At 40.9% G+C, this 15,634-nt stretch overlaps 1 protein-coding gene across 2 annotated transcripts in view; it reads left to right on the top strand.

The window, feature by feature from the left end:
* Nucleotides 1–15,634, top strand: part of WASHC4 (WASH complex subunit 4) — a 1,268,393-nt gene that overhangs the window by 296,533 nt on the left and 956,226 nt on the right. For both annotated transcript variants that reach the window (XM_078674607.1, XM_078674599.1), the window contains exons 11-12: nt 3,556–3,679; nt 4,201–4,328. In XM_078674607.1, coding sequence (XP_078530733.1) covers nt 3,556–3,679; nt 4,201–4,328 — 252 coding nt within the window. The remainder of the gene's footprint in view (nt 1–3,555; nt 3,680–4,200; nt 4,329–15,634) is intronic.

The raw sequence follows: 15,634 nt of genomic DNA, 5'->3' as shown, positions 1-15,634 counted from the left end.
AGCTTTCTTTTGATTGCTCTGACCTTTTTCAGGCGGCGCCGGGAAACCCTTGTTTAGCTGAGTGCCTTATAAAAGTAAATAACATAACATAACCATTGCAAAAGTTAGTACGACCCAGTTTCCAAAATGGAAAAGGAAGGAAAACATTACTGATTCTGACTTGAATTCAATGATCCCTTCCAATTCAACCATGTTGCAACCCAGAGGGTTGATACACAAGGCTGCATTTCTTTCCAAAACTAGTAAGTCTTGAGCTAATATCCCAGAAACCAGGTATAGTAAATATGCATCTGCAACTGTCACTACACACACAGTGTGGTTAAGCTTTGCCTGCGATGGTGGGCACATTCCAGTCTTTGTTCACAATGAAAACAATTGTAATGACTTGCTCCTGGGCCTGCACCCACCAAAGTAAATACATAAATATTTGCAGCAGGTTTTGAAATTTATAATTAAATGTAAAGCTATCCAGAAAAAGAAGCAGATGAAACACTTCGAGAAATTGACAGGGAAATTATGCAAACTACGTTTAAGGTAACTGACAGTGACATACAAACACTCTCCAAATAAGAGTATTCTATAAGCTCTATAATGTCATCAGCTCTTGATCTTCTAATAGAAGACCTAAATCTTCTACAAACCAGACAGACTTGGATGCAAGTTATTACTCTGCTAAATTGGGGGCTTCAAGCACTGACATCTTGTAAAGTGCCTTGAAACTAATCAACGAAAATGCCACTTTTGAGCCCTATAATCTGAACTCAACGCAAAGAGTTTTTGCTGAAAAAAAACCAGCCAACCATACTCTATCAAGAATTGAAAAAATGAAGATACTCCATTTCCTGTAGCAGAACACTCTGACATCTCTTGACTCCTACATGGAGTAATCTCGCTGCCTGTGACCACTTTATATTTCCATGAATGCTAGAAACATATGTCCTTGGGTTGGTGTGAAAAAATGCACTATCTCCACCACGTGGAAGTTACTATTTGAATTTGCCGGCTGCATACAAAGCAGTCTTCTAATCCTCTAGGTCACTCACTCCTTAGCGGCTCTAATCTGCATGGGGCCTGTAATATTTAAAGCTAGGATTACGCTGTAAATTAATAGCTGCACCTGTTTCATCTGTTCCAGCTCACACACACTCATGAATAATGGGCCCTATTTAATAATTACAAACAATGCATGTCCCGGAATTACCTAAGGCTAACTTTATTTGTTAACTTTGTGCAAAAATCATAATATGCTGCATGGTAACCCTGTACCCTCTGCCTAGAAAATTATTTGAAAATGTCCCTTAGCCGAAACCAAACGTGGACATATGCTCCTGGAACTTGTTGTCAACTTAATGCAGAAAGAGGTCTTCTTAACCTTAGTGGCAGAAACCTTTGACCTACAAACAGCCTGTTCTGCATCCGAGATTCAATAACTCAAACCCAGTATCCCACTCACTTTGCAAATGTTGTGCACACAAACTTGACCGACACCACTTGCATAGTAAATTTCTTCAGTTTTTTCATTTATTGTTCTCCAGTCTATTTCGTGGATTTCTTCAATCCTTATGGTCATTGGCTGTGGAGTTCTCATCTTCCACCTGGTAAAGAAAAAAAAACAGTCCCATATTAAAAATGAATTCAGAATAGAAGTATTCCACAGGGAAGCAATACATTCTACCTGGGGTTGAATAGCTAACAGCCCTAAGCGAGTAATGGATGCCTTGCCAGCGAGACCACTTCTTTGATCCATAAGTTGTTTATAGGAAATAGTTCTGGAAGTTCCTCTGAAAACGGCTCCAATGGATTTGATCAACATGAGACAACAGCTGCGACCTCTAACAATTCACCACACCTACTGCAGAGCATTGCAATTGCCCATTGTGAAACGTGCAGTATGATGGGCAAGTCGCTCTTTCAACATTCGAGTTAGCAACCACTTTGATGCTTGGCAATCAGTTTCATGAAGTGCCAACATGCATGTCACTTTCTTTGGATTCTTTGGCTCTACAAGGGCTGTTCTGTGCATATGCCCATCTCTCATCTCCCTCTTTATATGGTGCAAACGAAAGCCAAAGAAAAAACAGAGGGATCATACACAGTCTAGGTCCCTCATCCTCAAAGAAAAAAGCAAAAGCCCTTAATAATCTGGAAACGACATGACCACATCACCAACTGGGAAAAAGGGAACTAAGTTTAAGCAGCGTGTCCCACATAAAAGTAGAAAAGATGTTCCTGCTTTTCTGAACTAAAATGACCAAAAAGGACTGTCTGTACCTTGGCTTGCTATTTCCTGCTTTTGCTACATTTTAGCATAACGCTTAGAAGTAGCAATATGGTATTTAAGATGCTAGGAACATACTAACAGTGTTAGGACTGTTCTTATTGTATCCACTGGAAATATTATTTTGTGTGGTGTGGTTATTGTTCATATTTTATGCACTAGACTTGGATTTTAGTAAGTAAACATTTTAAAATTGTACCCGGTGTTTCTGAGTTCTCTTTTGAATGGGCTATTCATTAAGAAAGACAGTTTCCACTGTGTCTCTAAACTCATCTAGAAGGACTAATCATGACCAGAAAATACCACCCACACAGTTTGTTTAGTGGGTTGTGTATGGGTCATAGTCAAACTGGATTTCTAATTTATGTTGTTGCACTGAACTAAGTCCTTGCGCTATGGGGTTAGAAATCTGACCCTTGCGGCTCTGCGAGACATCCCCAACCCCACCAGATCATGTCACCAGGAACAGTACACTCATTCAGCAAATGCAAACAGACTACAAGGTGATGTTAGAATGGTACTGAAAGCTGGATAACTTGATATTAGTGTTTCTTGCCACCTTCAGGGATTCTTGAAGGGAGTAACCGAGAACTTGGTTCTGCATTACATATCTGGTAGCCATTTTCGAAACATCTGACATTCTAAAAAGAAGTTCTGTCAGCAATCAAACTAACTGGGTTTTGCTTATCCCTAAAGCTACAGCTTGTTGGCCCTAGGCCTGAGGTCTGGGTCATGGGGGAGAAACTAAAATAGATTAATGGAAGTGGATTAAGGGACTAGGCACCAGAAGAAGCAGAAGGGGCCCTCAATGGATAGATATCATTGAAATTATGGGGCAGGTATTGAGAGCAAAGCCAGTGACAAATTATTGAATGTTTGGGAGCTTCTTCTAAGGACACATGGGACTGGCTTGTCATTTAAGACTCTGCACTGAGACTATTTGATTTAGTTGAAAAGGGTGCACATTAGTATAGCAATAATTATTATATGCTAATTCCTTATAAATTCCATGTATGCTCAGTCCTTCGGTTTTATTTTTTGGGGGGGGGTTTCGAATAAGCTGTGTCTGCAGCAGCAGATGAGGAAAGTGGTGGGTGGATTTGAGAAAGGGTCCCAAGTGACTGGAAAATGTATGAATCCTCTTGACAAACCAAGGTAAGCTTGATCTGATGCCCAAACAGTTCTGTTTACATTCTTTCTATAATAGAAATGGTAATGCCTTCTAAGCATTCTTGGGATTCTGTAATTAAGATGTTAATTTTACTCTTGTGTTCCAGGGGTGTATAGAGCAGCAGTTTGATTCCAGTAATGGTGGAGTATCAGTGTCCAAAAACGGGCCTTTTGCTGAAGAATTTGCGCACACTATCCGTACAATTTTTGGCAACGTTGAAGTAAAACTTGGTAAATGCTTTTCTGTTCTTTGGTCTGAAAATTTTCTGGATTGAGAAGTATTTCTTACATGAACCCCTATTACTTTATCTGCCCTTTTTTCCAAACTTCTCACTTTTGTTGTCTAATGCACCATTATCAATAATGGACATATTTTTTTTGCTTATTTAAATTCATACTGATTTGTACTAGTTTACGTCCGCTAGTAATTGGGAGAGGATATAGCCTAATGGCTAGGGCAGTCGATCTAAAATCTAGGGAACCGGGTTCGAGTCTCAGCAATGACGCTCACCATCCTGTGATTCTGGGCAAATCACTTAATCTCCCCGTGCCTAACAAAAATGAATGTGTCCTTGAGTAACGCAACTGATGCTAATGTGAAGCGCTCTATACCTGATACATTCGGGTCAAGTTTGCGCTATTTGAAACTATGGGGAATTGTAGTTTGAATTGTAATGTTTTGAGGTACTTTTGGAGGTCCATGCCTGTTCTGAAAAATTATATTTTCCTTTCTTTTTAATTTGTTTTCCAAGGTGAACCTTCTGAAATTGACCAGAGAGAAAGGTATGTGGGGCTCTGCGGCCTCTACGTGCTGCACTTTTATATCTTTCGTTCAGTGGATAAGAAATTTTACAAGTCCCTTCTGGATGTCTGCAAGAAGGTGAGGCTTTCTTTCAGCTGTTCTGCAATCTTTCATCAGTGCCTCTTTTGGTTCTTTTTTCTACTTTATATTGGTCCGACTAGAGTTTATCAATTCAGATATTGGGAGCGCCAGTGCATGCATATGTTGCTGTTATTTGTTAGCCATATCCAAATTATTCCAATAAGATATTATCTTTCAAATAATCAGTTGTGGCATTTGCCTAAGATATCCTTGAGTTATATTTTTGTGATTTAGTAAAGCACCAAAATGCCTCTGGCTGTCTTCATGACCATTACTCAAAGAAGTTATGAATTGTTCCAGATGAACCACTTCAGAGACTTGGAGTGAAAATAAGGTATTTGTATCCACTTCTCTAACTTTGCAGCACCCATTTAGTAGTTAGTTGGTCACTGGGTGATAAAAGACAAACTAAAAAAAAATCTTTGGTCTCTTAACCTCTGTAGTAAAGGGGACATTTGACTTGACACAGCATAGGTCTTATGTGGATTTATAAAATGTAAGTTTTGCTGTGGGATGAAAATGGACACTCATGTCGAATGTGTGGAATTGAGTCTTTTCATCTTTGGCAGAGTGTGGCAAAAAGCCACATGCAAAGTGTGTTAATGGTGCTAAATAATGCTACTGAATTGGTGTCTTGTTTAGTTTTTTCATCTGGGCTTGAAAGAGCCTAGTTGATTCTTCCTTTAACCCATTTGTCAAAAGTGAAAAGATCAAGCGCCGATTTTTGGGACATATTCATTCCATTATTTTGACTACAGCAGGAGCTGCTCATAACTTTGGATCAAAAGTATGACAATCTGTGGACCAATAGAAAGCTGAGAACCTTTCACAGAGGTCACACGGATCTGATTTGTTTGTAAACAAGAGTCCTGACTGAGGCCTGATTACGACTACGGCAGTCCATTAGACAACTGTAGTCGCGGTGCCATATCACAACTTTGGCTGTTGGACCACCACAGGACCGCTGCAACTGCCGGGGATCCGTAATTCAGCAGCGTTTGCCCAGCGGTCAGAGGCTGCAATATGCTAGTAGTGCTGCTACGGCAACCCCAACCATATAATGAGTTGCCTCACTGCCATCCTTTTCTTTATTCCTTACAACCCCTTTGATGGATTGGGCCCATCATAGTACTCAGATATTCAGTTTGGTGACTCTACATAACTCTTCATCTTCCTGGTTTTTAATAAATCCATAGTACATGTCACTTTAAGAAATTGTCTGGCTAAGTACTCCAGATGCCATAGGTTTAATAACTTTACAAATAATTAGAGCACGGACCTCATGTTTCCATCACTGTTAGACCATTCCATGTAAAACGTGCAGATTTGAATTGAATCATAAGGACTAAAAATACCACCAAGAGGCATAATATTCCTCAGCGATTATGGTAACTGAAAACTGGTACGGGAGCTACTGTAAGCTGTTACCTGTATGGCAGTTCCCATCGGCTTTTCATGTCTTTTAGCTGTTAAATTAGGAGGAGGAGTTTTTTTTTCTTTATTGCATTTTATCAACGACTTAGCTGCCATACGAATACATAGTTGGAACCATACTGGACAGTGGTTATGAACAATCAGAAAAGCACCAGAAAACAACATAACAATGAAGAAAACCAACATAAATCAACTAAATCAACCATACATGGGTGTGTATCTAAAGAAAAAGAGAAAGGGCATGAATAGAATGGAAGCGAGTGTTGGCCCAAAAAAATGGAGGGGGATAGTAAGAGGGACAGGTAAGTCAAATTCACATATATAGAATTCATAGTAGTTGAGACTGTGGTATGCCATTAGTATATCCTAACAGATGGTCGCTACATGCTGTAGTGTAGTTCCTATATTCCCAATAGGCTCTGCGCATTGGAATAATATAAACAGCAGTGTAGACGTAGGACTGAGGTCGACTAGGTCTCTACTGACTATATTAGACTTAATTAGTTTTGCCAGCTAGCTCAGAGGTCACTAGAAACTTTCTCGAATAAACAAGGAGGAGTTTAACTTCCCTGGATAGACAAGAAGGGATTAGCTTCTGACAACCATGAAACATGACAACTTTGCTCCCTCAGAATAAGAGTGTATCTCTAGAGTCGTGTGAAAACAATAGACAGCTATTTTACTCAGTCAATCGTGCATACTTAGTTTCACCAGAGTGCAGAGAAAAGAGAGACGGGCGTTTTCATAAAAGGTGTTATTTATTGAACAGTCTTCTTTCTCATGCAAGAGAAATGAATTGCCACAATTGCAATACTTAGTATAAAGTAAAGTGCGTACAGAAAAACTAGTATTATGAAATAATACTGTAAAAGCATTGATATGGTTTCTTAGCCATATGATACTTTAAAATGGATAAAATATATACATACATATATACATTGACTAACGTACTTAACTGGTGCTTCTAAATACGCCTACCCCGGTGTACCTGACCTAAGCCTAATACGTGGGAAGGAGTAAGTAAGTAGCAGTTTAAGTTAAGTTGGTTTTGCCAAGAATCTGAGTCAAGAATTCTCTTTAAGGGTTTAGTCCGCTCCGTACCTGGGTAATAGAAAGCAGGAGGTCTGGTATCTCTCTCTCAGGACTCGATATCCCAGCAACCTGCAAGGGCGGCTGAGAACACCGGAGCTGGATTTCTCGGCAGGAGAAAAGACAGCGTCTCTCTCAGTGTGTCAAAAGGGAGGGGCGGCGTCCGTGGGCTCTCGCATCAGCTGGACTCTCGGGCAAGTAGATAGCCGCTCTGCTCCAAACCACTGTGTGTTTGCTTAAGGCAACATTGGTATATTTATACCTGAAAGGTGCCGGGTTTGACGTAAGGTTGGACATAAGACGTCAATAAAGATGTCACTAAGAACTGGCCGTTCTTAGAGTGCTCACAGGAGTTCTAGGACAAATCAAAACAAAAGCCATGGGGAATTCCCAGGTTGCTGGAGGTTTGGTTTGTTTACAGAACTCGTTGTACTTTCTAGGAGCCTGGGGAAGTAGCCTTTGCTTAATGTGGACCGCATGGGCTACGACTAAATATGGATATGATTCTTATGCCTTTATAAGGATATTTTTTATTATAACCACATAAGGGCATAAATCAGGAATATCGAATTAGGGTCCTAGATAGAATTACAACACCCACTCCACGATCTAATGTCCCTCATTACTTAAAACTAAGCAACAGTAAACATATAATGGTGCATGTGTTTTCCAACCCACCCCAAAATACATAAATTTGCATTTGAAATGGTATATGGTAAATACACGAAAATGAGTATTGGTACTGTACGCTTTTCAAGCAGTGGTATCATTCAGTTAAAAAATGCATATATATATATATATTAGGTGAATGAATTGCGAAAATTACACATGAAATGGCTCTTAATACAGAAGAGAAGGTCGAGACCATTCCATCACATAATAATACAAAATGCTGTACATGTGCTAGAGGCTGAGGTATAATATTGTCTCTCGAGTTCCTAAAATTAGAAGCTCTGTTCTCTAAGAATAGTTCTACTTTAAGCAGAGTACATGTGCCAGAAAAAGGTAAATATTTTGGAATTGAATAATTTTTTTTTTCTTTTCGCTTTCAGGGGGAAAAATAGTTCCAAATGTTTTCAGTAGCTTTTGTTTATCAAAGCTGAAGGCCGAATTCAGAGTTCAGGGAACGCTGTGTGCTTGTTGCTTAAAAAGTTATTCTTTCTGTTCAGGGGAGAACATCATTTCAGACAGACTCGCAAAAAATTGGTCTACCGCATCAGGTGAAAGTTCGACCAAGTTTGAAAAAGCCGCAACAGTGCAGTCGTGAGAATGATTGCTATCATCGATGTCAGGATCAGCAATGCTCACTGAAGGTTGTACCTGGGTAATGCTGCTCTCATCTCGTACTTCACTGCCACATACTCGTAGTGGTGAAGTCTCAACGAATGCCGTCATCAGGATGGGTAGCCGCTGGGGACAGCACGATGCATGAGTCGTTACCGGACCTAGCAAGGTATCTGTATCCATTGGTACTGCTGATGGTAGTGCAAGACAGATGTCCAACACGCATTCTTCTCCGCATAGCATACATCGAAGCACAGGTAAGATGCAATTCTGCCAGATTGGTCTGAATGAAAGAAACCAGGTCATATTCAGATCTCTTAGCCGGGCTAATCCGAGGACTTTAGTTATGCGGTCCCGGGGGCGTACTGCTAGGATCGTTTCTTCCATGCTGGAGTCTTGTCTGCGACTTGGCTTGCCATATCGGAGCAGAAGAATCAAAAATAAAATTCCTGCTACGAGTCCCAAAAGTAGAGGTAGGCCACCAAAGACAGAATGGACAAAATTGGGAAAAATGCCCAGAACTGTTTCAAAGGGTGTTAACAGTCCCGAAAAAATTGTCTTAAATTCATGTGCAATGCCACTGGTATCTGACATGTTTAGGATTTGGCGTAGCATTTCTGCGAATTGTACGGGGCAATTTGTTGATAAAAGGCTATGTATCTCTGCCATTGTCCTTGCAACTTGCAAATCATACGTTTCTCTGGACGAGGTCAAAGGCACAGTCGTCTGTTAAAGAATAGACTTCATTCTGCTTAAAGTATCAATTCGAATAGAAGAGATATTCAAACGAGGCCATATTGCCGCCTCCATATCTGGATTGCTGTTTGGATACAATACTTGCATACAGCAAGTGACCATGGAACTAACGCTTACGAGATAGGCTTTCCCTGGCACCATGCCACAACAGCTGTTGTCCACTATTAGAATATAGCTCCCGTTAGAAAGCCGTCTAAAGTATGGCTCTATTTGCGTTGCAGGTGTGCCATGCTGGTGACATGAAAGGTTATTCGAAGACCCTTCGCAGGCCCCATGCAAGTTAATACCTTGACACAGAAGTATACCGCTTAGTGATCTTTTACAATTTTTACCACTAAGAAATACATTCTGTTTCTTTTCACTGTAACGTGTGTGTATAAGGTAAATTCCATGTTGACTTGATGTACCCTTTACCCAACCTTTCATACTGGCCCGCTGGTATATACTCTTGGCAGTATTTAAATTGGAAAGTTGTTATTGGAATTGTGATTATTCCGTGTATTATCCATTCAATGACCGGTCTTTCTGACATTGTCAATGGTAATCTCTCAAGTTTTTCAATGCTCAGAATCGTATAGTCTGCTCCTTTTTGTGCCAAACTGATTTATTTATCAGTAAGGTTAAAGATAGAGAATAATGACGATACGTTGATTAAACGCCAGGGCACGTAGCCTGAACGCAGATTTTGCAACGTCCAGACAAGCTGTACAATAGAACGTAATTGGGACTGACCATGTTGTAGCATTAGCAAGTCCTGCTCTATTATATCAATAGCAGATGATACAATACTGTCCAGTGAATATATTCTGGAAGACAGAGTCGTTAACCCATTGTCCACAACAGAAAGTGATTTTTCCAAATTAATACGATCAATTGCTCGTATTTTTTCCGCTGTTTCAATTTGCATTACTTTCCAAGCTTCGTTGTACGCAGCGTATATACCGGCCGCTATGAAACGTTTTTGACGCTGTTTGCGTGGTCCCAATATGAAATCACGCAAGTCAGCACCGTCTTTAAGTAAAGTCAAGTGTTGCTTAATTTCAGCCATTGTGGATTTCTGTAGCCATTCGAGGCATAGTTTCCCTACACTGTATGTTGTAACTATCCCTGGATGTTGTCTCTGGGAGTATCTTGGGTCTGGCCTGTTCAGTTTAACCCCTGTAATTTGTTCAGGAATCTATCTTGACAGTTATTTGTGTCTGTGGGCCAGATCAACCCTTTTTTCCAATCAGGATGTGTTCCGTTTTGGTTTAAAATATGGGATACGTCTATCTCCTCTTCTGTAGTGCTATTACTATCAGGTATAGGCTTTGGAATAGACGGTTTGTTTAAGTCTTTAATTTTGGCTAGGCCAAGACAGGTAGTCTGTTGAATGGTGTCATTCAAGAATATTAATTGTTCTGGGATCATGCAGGCTCTAAATAATGCTTCTAAACCTTGGACCTGCCATTCTTTTGTACCCCAGATGGTTTTTGTTTCAATGTTGTTTTTCCAGAATACAAAACCAAATGTAATCATTTTTTCATAAAATGTTTCAGAATAAATCAATTTAGTATTTGTCAATATTGTTTTCATTCCTGTCTTATTTAACATTTTAAAATAAAACGTTTCTGCATCACTTGTGTTAAACCCTGAGAAGTATGGGAATTTCCCATAGAATGTTTTTGAGCTGCTTTTAGGTGGAGTTGCACAATGTTCCCATTGATTATAACTAAAAACATTTCTAGGCTGTGCAGATTTATGCAAATAGTGATGACCAAAGTGATTATAGCAGTATAATTCTTCATAATTTGATGAACCCTGTAAGTAATCATGTTCTGTAAATTTTGCTGACATTACTAAATCTGACATCATATTATTTATATTTTCAAAGTCCCAATCATCAGAGAAAGTACTTGGTGTTACAAAGTCACTTAATGAAACCTTAAACTGGTGTATATATATCAAGAGCTCAATCGGGCCAAAAATGTCAACATCAGTTCTGTCCCATGCTACCCCACCGGGTATTGGATTGGCTGTGACGTTCACTGATGATAGTTCTCTTTTCTCGATGTGTGATGACTTGTGAAGCTTTAGGACTAAGTTGATGTTCTGACTTGCTGTGTCCTTTCAACTGTATTTTCCTTCAATGAATTTTCCCAAACAAAGAACCATGATGAGCAAAAGCAGGAGGAAAAGTACACCTAACACAATCCAAAATTCAATCTATGGAGAAATCAGATAGGTTTCTTTGAGTTGATGAAAGAGTTCTGTTACTTTATCTTTGAAAGTTTTTGTTGCTGGCGTTTCTTCATGTTCACTTGGATCATCAGAAAAGTCATCGAAATTGATGAAGTAGCCAGATGCAGTTTTGTCAATTGTTGGAATAGCTTCCGAATTTTCATTTGCTTTTGTATTTTTCTTTGTTTCACTAGCATAGTCTGAGGCTACATCGTTGTAGACTGGTGTTTCTTGACGAACTTGTGCAATTTGGGTTTCAAGAGGCACAAGTTCCATGGCATTGTTGCATAGTCCTTTTTTATTAACTGCAAGTTTATCAGATGTGATTAGTCTCTTGAACCTCTTGTATTGTAGCAAATTTTGGTACTCTGCTATTTCTTGGGAGTCCACTGAGCCTACTACTTATTATTGGCCACATGATTGTGGTTTTACCAGGTCGATGGATACAACTCGGTTCTCCTTTTTACCAGCAAGGGGCGGTAGTACAACAGATCTTGTTCCGCTGACAGCTAAGACAGGTACTGCTTTTCTGTAAGAAGGCCCAAATTCCTTCTTCACCGCGATCTTCTCTCTGACCAGATCCCCAATCTTTGGAATCCAGACAGGTCTTGCTGGGACAGGTGGTTTTTCTTCAGTGGGTGTTGGCTGTTGCTTTAACTTTACGTTGCTCAGGTTTCGTCTTGTTTCATTTAAGTCCTGTAAAACAGCCAAACGGTCTTTGATATCAAAGCATTTTTCTTCTACCACTGACGTCTGACTATCAAGGTCCTGAATATGCATTCTAGTACCGAACAATAGTTCGTACGGACTGAAACCTTTTAGAGAATTTCTTGGCAGATTATTAAGACTAAGTTGGACACTTGTTAAATGTTGGACCCACCCATCACCCGAACCTAATACCCTCACCGTTATAGATTGCTTTATGTCCCGGTTTTTTCTTTCCACTACCGCATTTCCCTCAGGATGGAATGGACAAGAGTACCGCAATGCAATGCCCATGCTGCTCATGGCCTCCTTATAAGCTCGAGAGCTAAAAGCAGGACCCTGGTCAGAATGTAGCATGCCAATTGCGTATGTGCCGATAAAGACTCGCAAATCTTTTATAACAGTTCTGGCGTCAGCCGAGCGCTGGGGCCACATCCAAATGAATCTCGTGCAGGAATCCACTGCGACCATGATATATTTATAGGTGCCATCCCTTTGTAAGGGACCACAGTGGTCTAGGTAAACACATGCGAATGGTTTATCTGAGATTAGAAGGGGTGTCTGTGCCGGTCGTTTCACTGTTGATACTTTCATTCTTTGGCATATTTCACATTCTATAACATAGTTTGTTTTCTCATGCGCTGCAACCAATATCCCTGTTTTAATAACGATATTGTGGCGGAAACACCAGCATGTGCAGAAGCCAGCCCTTCGTGTGCCGCTGTAATTAGTCCTAACCTGTGTTCCATGTTTGGAATTGCCCTATCCCCCACTCCAGGGATTCGAGCAAATGGAACATTATTCGCATCAGTTATGTATGAGTACTTTACTGGAAAGCCTTTCGGGAGTGATTTTATATAATCTTTTACCGTAGCACTGACAGCTTGCATTATATCGCTGTCTATTTTTGTTTTTGACCGGGTGATAGCAGCTACGGAAGCCGTTTGCACAGCTGCCTTCGCGGCCTCATCAGCCAATGAATTCCCCGCAACGTGAACGCCATCACGTTGATGACTCAGTGTATGGATCACGTGAGTCTTTTGTAGTTCTTTCTGTAAAAGAACTACTTGTTCCCAAAGCGTTTTATGCTTGATTGTGCCACCTTTTGCATCTTTGAAACCGTTTTGAACCCAGTTCTGCAAGTATTCATTGTAAGACTGAACGCAGTAATATGAATCGCACACTATTAGTGTGGGGAATTCGCGATCGGTATTTTCAAGCGCCATCTTAAATGCTAGTAGTTCAGCTCGCTGAGCTGTACAATCTCCTAGAGATTGCGTTTTAGTGACCATTGGTCTAAATTTTCCTTCGTGCCAACGACCTTTAACAATCGCGCACGCAGCACTATAAGCTTGTTTACCCCCAACTGCGGGTTGTGCTGATCCGTCTGTATATATTGTACAGCCGTAATGCTCCAGAGGCAGGATTTCGGTTGGTAGAGGACATTCATATTCATATTGTAGAAATTCTTGTGTTTTTAAATTAGTATCAAATTTGTATAGTACGTCTGTTGCAGCAAGAGAATCAACCCATTGTATCCATCTTGGATGTAGTGCTTTGGCATTTGGAATGCTTGCTTTTGTTACTGCTTCTAGAGCAGGTACTGGGGTAACGATTATTATTTGTTTACCTTGTGCTAGGGCTCTTTCTTTTGCTACAGCAGTCTGAACCGCAGTTATAATTTTTTCAGCAGAACTGAATTTCATTTCAGCTTGTGTGTACAAGTGTGATTTGTAAGCTATTGGTACCGTTTCTCCCTCATTAGAGGTTAGGTACGTGAATCCGCATCTTCCTGGGATGACTCGGATTACAAGGTTGCGTATGTTTTCGCGAGTTTGTAATTTAGTTTTAGCTAACATGTCTGTTTGCAATGATCTTAAAATTTCTGTATGTTTCTGAGTCCAATTGATTGGTTTGAGTATGCGTGCATACTTAGTTTCACCAGAGTGCAGAGAAAAGAGAGACTGGTGTTTTCAATAAAAGGTGTTATTTATTGAGCAGTCTTCTTTCTCATGCAAGAGAAATGAATTGCCACAATTGCAATACTTAGTATAAAGTAAAGTGCGTACAGTAAAAGGAGTATTATGAAATAATACTGTAAAAGCATTGATACGGTTTCTTAGCCATATGATACTTTAAAATGGATAAAATATATACATACATATATACATTGACTAACGTACTCAACTGGTGCTTCTAAATACGCCTACCTCGGTGTACCTGACCTAAGCCTAATACGTGGGAAGGATTAAGTAAGTAGCAGTTTAAGTTAAGTTGGTTTTGCCAAGAATCTGAGTCAAGAATTCTCTTTAAGGGTTTAGTCAGCTCCGTACCTGGGTAATAGAAAGCAGGAGGTCTGGTATCTCTCTCTCAGGACTCGATATCCCAGCAACCCGCAAGGGCGGCTGAGAACACCGGAGCTGGATTTCTCGGCAGGAGAAAAGACAGCGTCTCTCTGTGCGTCAAAAGGGAGGGGTGGCGTCCGTGGGCTCTCGCATCAGCTGGGCTCTCGGGCAAGTAGATAGCCGCTCTGCTCCAAACCACTGTGTGTTTGCTTAAGGCAACGTTGGTATATTTATACCTGAAAGGTGCCGGGTTTGACGTAAGTTTGGACATAAGACGTCAATAAAGATGTCACTAAGAACTGGCCGTTCTTAGAGTGCTCACAGGAGTTCTAGGACAAATCAAAACAAAAGCCATGGGGAATTCCCAGGTTGCTGGAGGTTTGGTTTGTTTACAGAACTCGTTGTACTTTCTAGGAGCCTGGGGAAGTAGCCTTTGCTTAATGTGGACCGCATGGGCTACGACTAAATATGGATATGATTCTTATGCCTTTATAAGGATATTATTTATTATAAAGCGATACAAAAGGGGATGATGGACGGAGCGTTTGAGCAAATCAAACACTCACCCCCAGTCAACTGATCTGGGTTTAATCCATCACCATTCTTTAGCTCACTCGGCCACCCCAGTTCAGACATGGCTATATGCAAATCAGTCTGACCCTGTGCCTCATGGGAACAGTCCAGCCCGATCTGCCAAGCCATGTCTTCCCTGGACCGGAAACAAGCATCCTGGGACCGGTTTCGGATTCATAATCCTCATTAGCCAGGCTATCTTGAATCCAGTGGCCAAGTGAGCAAGGGACTCACGTCTGAGCATACCCTGCCACACTTAGGGCGAACAAAGCGATACAAAAGGGGATGGCCCAAATCCCTCTCCCATGCAACATGAGTCCTCCCCCTCATGGGGGGTCGGAGTGTCTGAGCTAATTGGTACATTTGGGAAGCTAGATGGGAGCTGTTAGTTGATGTAATGACGAGTGGGGGAAAATTCCTTGGTTCTGTAGTCGAGGAGCCCAGCGCAGCTTGTATGGAAACCTTTGGTCTATGCAAAATGAATCTATCCATCGGGAACACTGTGTGTCCCTCTGCAAGATTCAATACGTATCGTAATTCGGTATCCCAAAAAAGATCCCCTATAGTTTGTAATCCACACCAGGATCATGTCTGCTTAGTCAAGGTTTCCATAGTTCGGGGAATTCATGGGTTGCTGCGCACATGTAAGTGCAGAGAATAAAGGTATTCAGCATGCACATATCGATCGGTTTTTCCCAAGCCCATGACGTGGTATGCAGCATCTGTATTTCAGAGGGCGACCCTGGGAGTCCGCGCGGAAGAATTGTCGAGAGAGAGCCTGGGTGAACCTGCGAACATTCAGGTTTCAGGTACTGCAACCTAGTGTATGGATGATACCAGAAGTATGCATAGTGTGCCTGTGCAATTAAGTAGGACAAGACCAGGCAGTAATCAGTC

The sequence above is a fragment of the Lissotriton helveticus genome, chromosome 1_1 (genome assembly GCF_964261635.1).
Source record: "Lissotriton helveticus chromosome 1_1, aLisHel1.1, whole genome shotgun sequence".
Classification (NCBI taxonomy): domain Eukaryota; kingdom Metazoa; phylum Chordata; class Amphibia; order Caudata; family Salamandridae; genus Lissotriton; species Lissotriton helveticus.
Note: the sequence above shows the minus strand (reverse complement) of the source record. Positions and strands in the feature narration are given on the sequence as shown.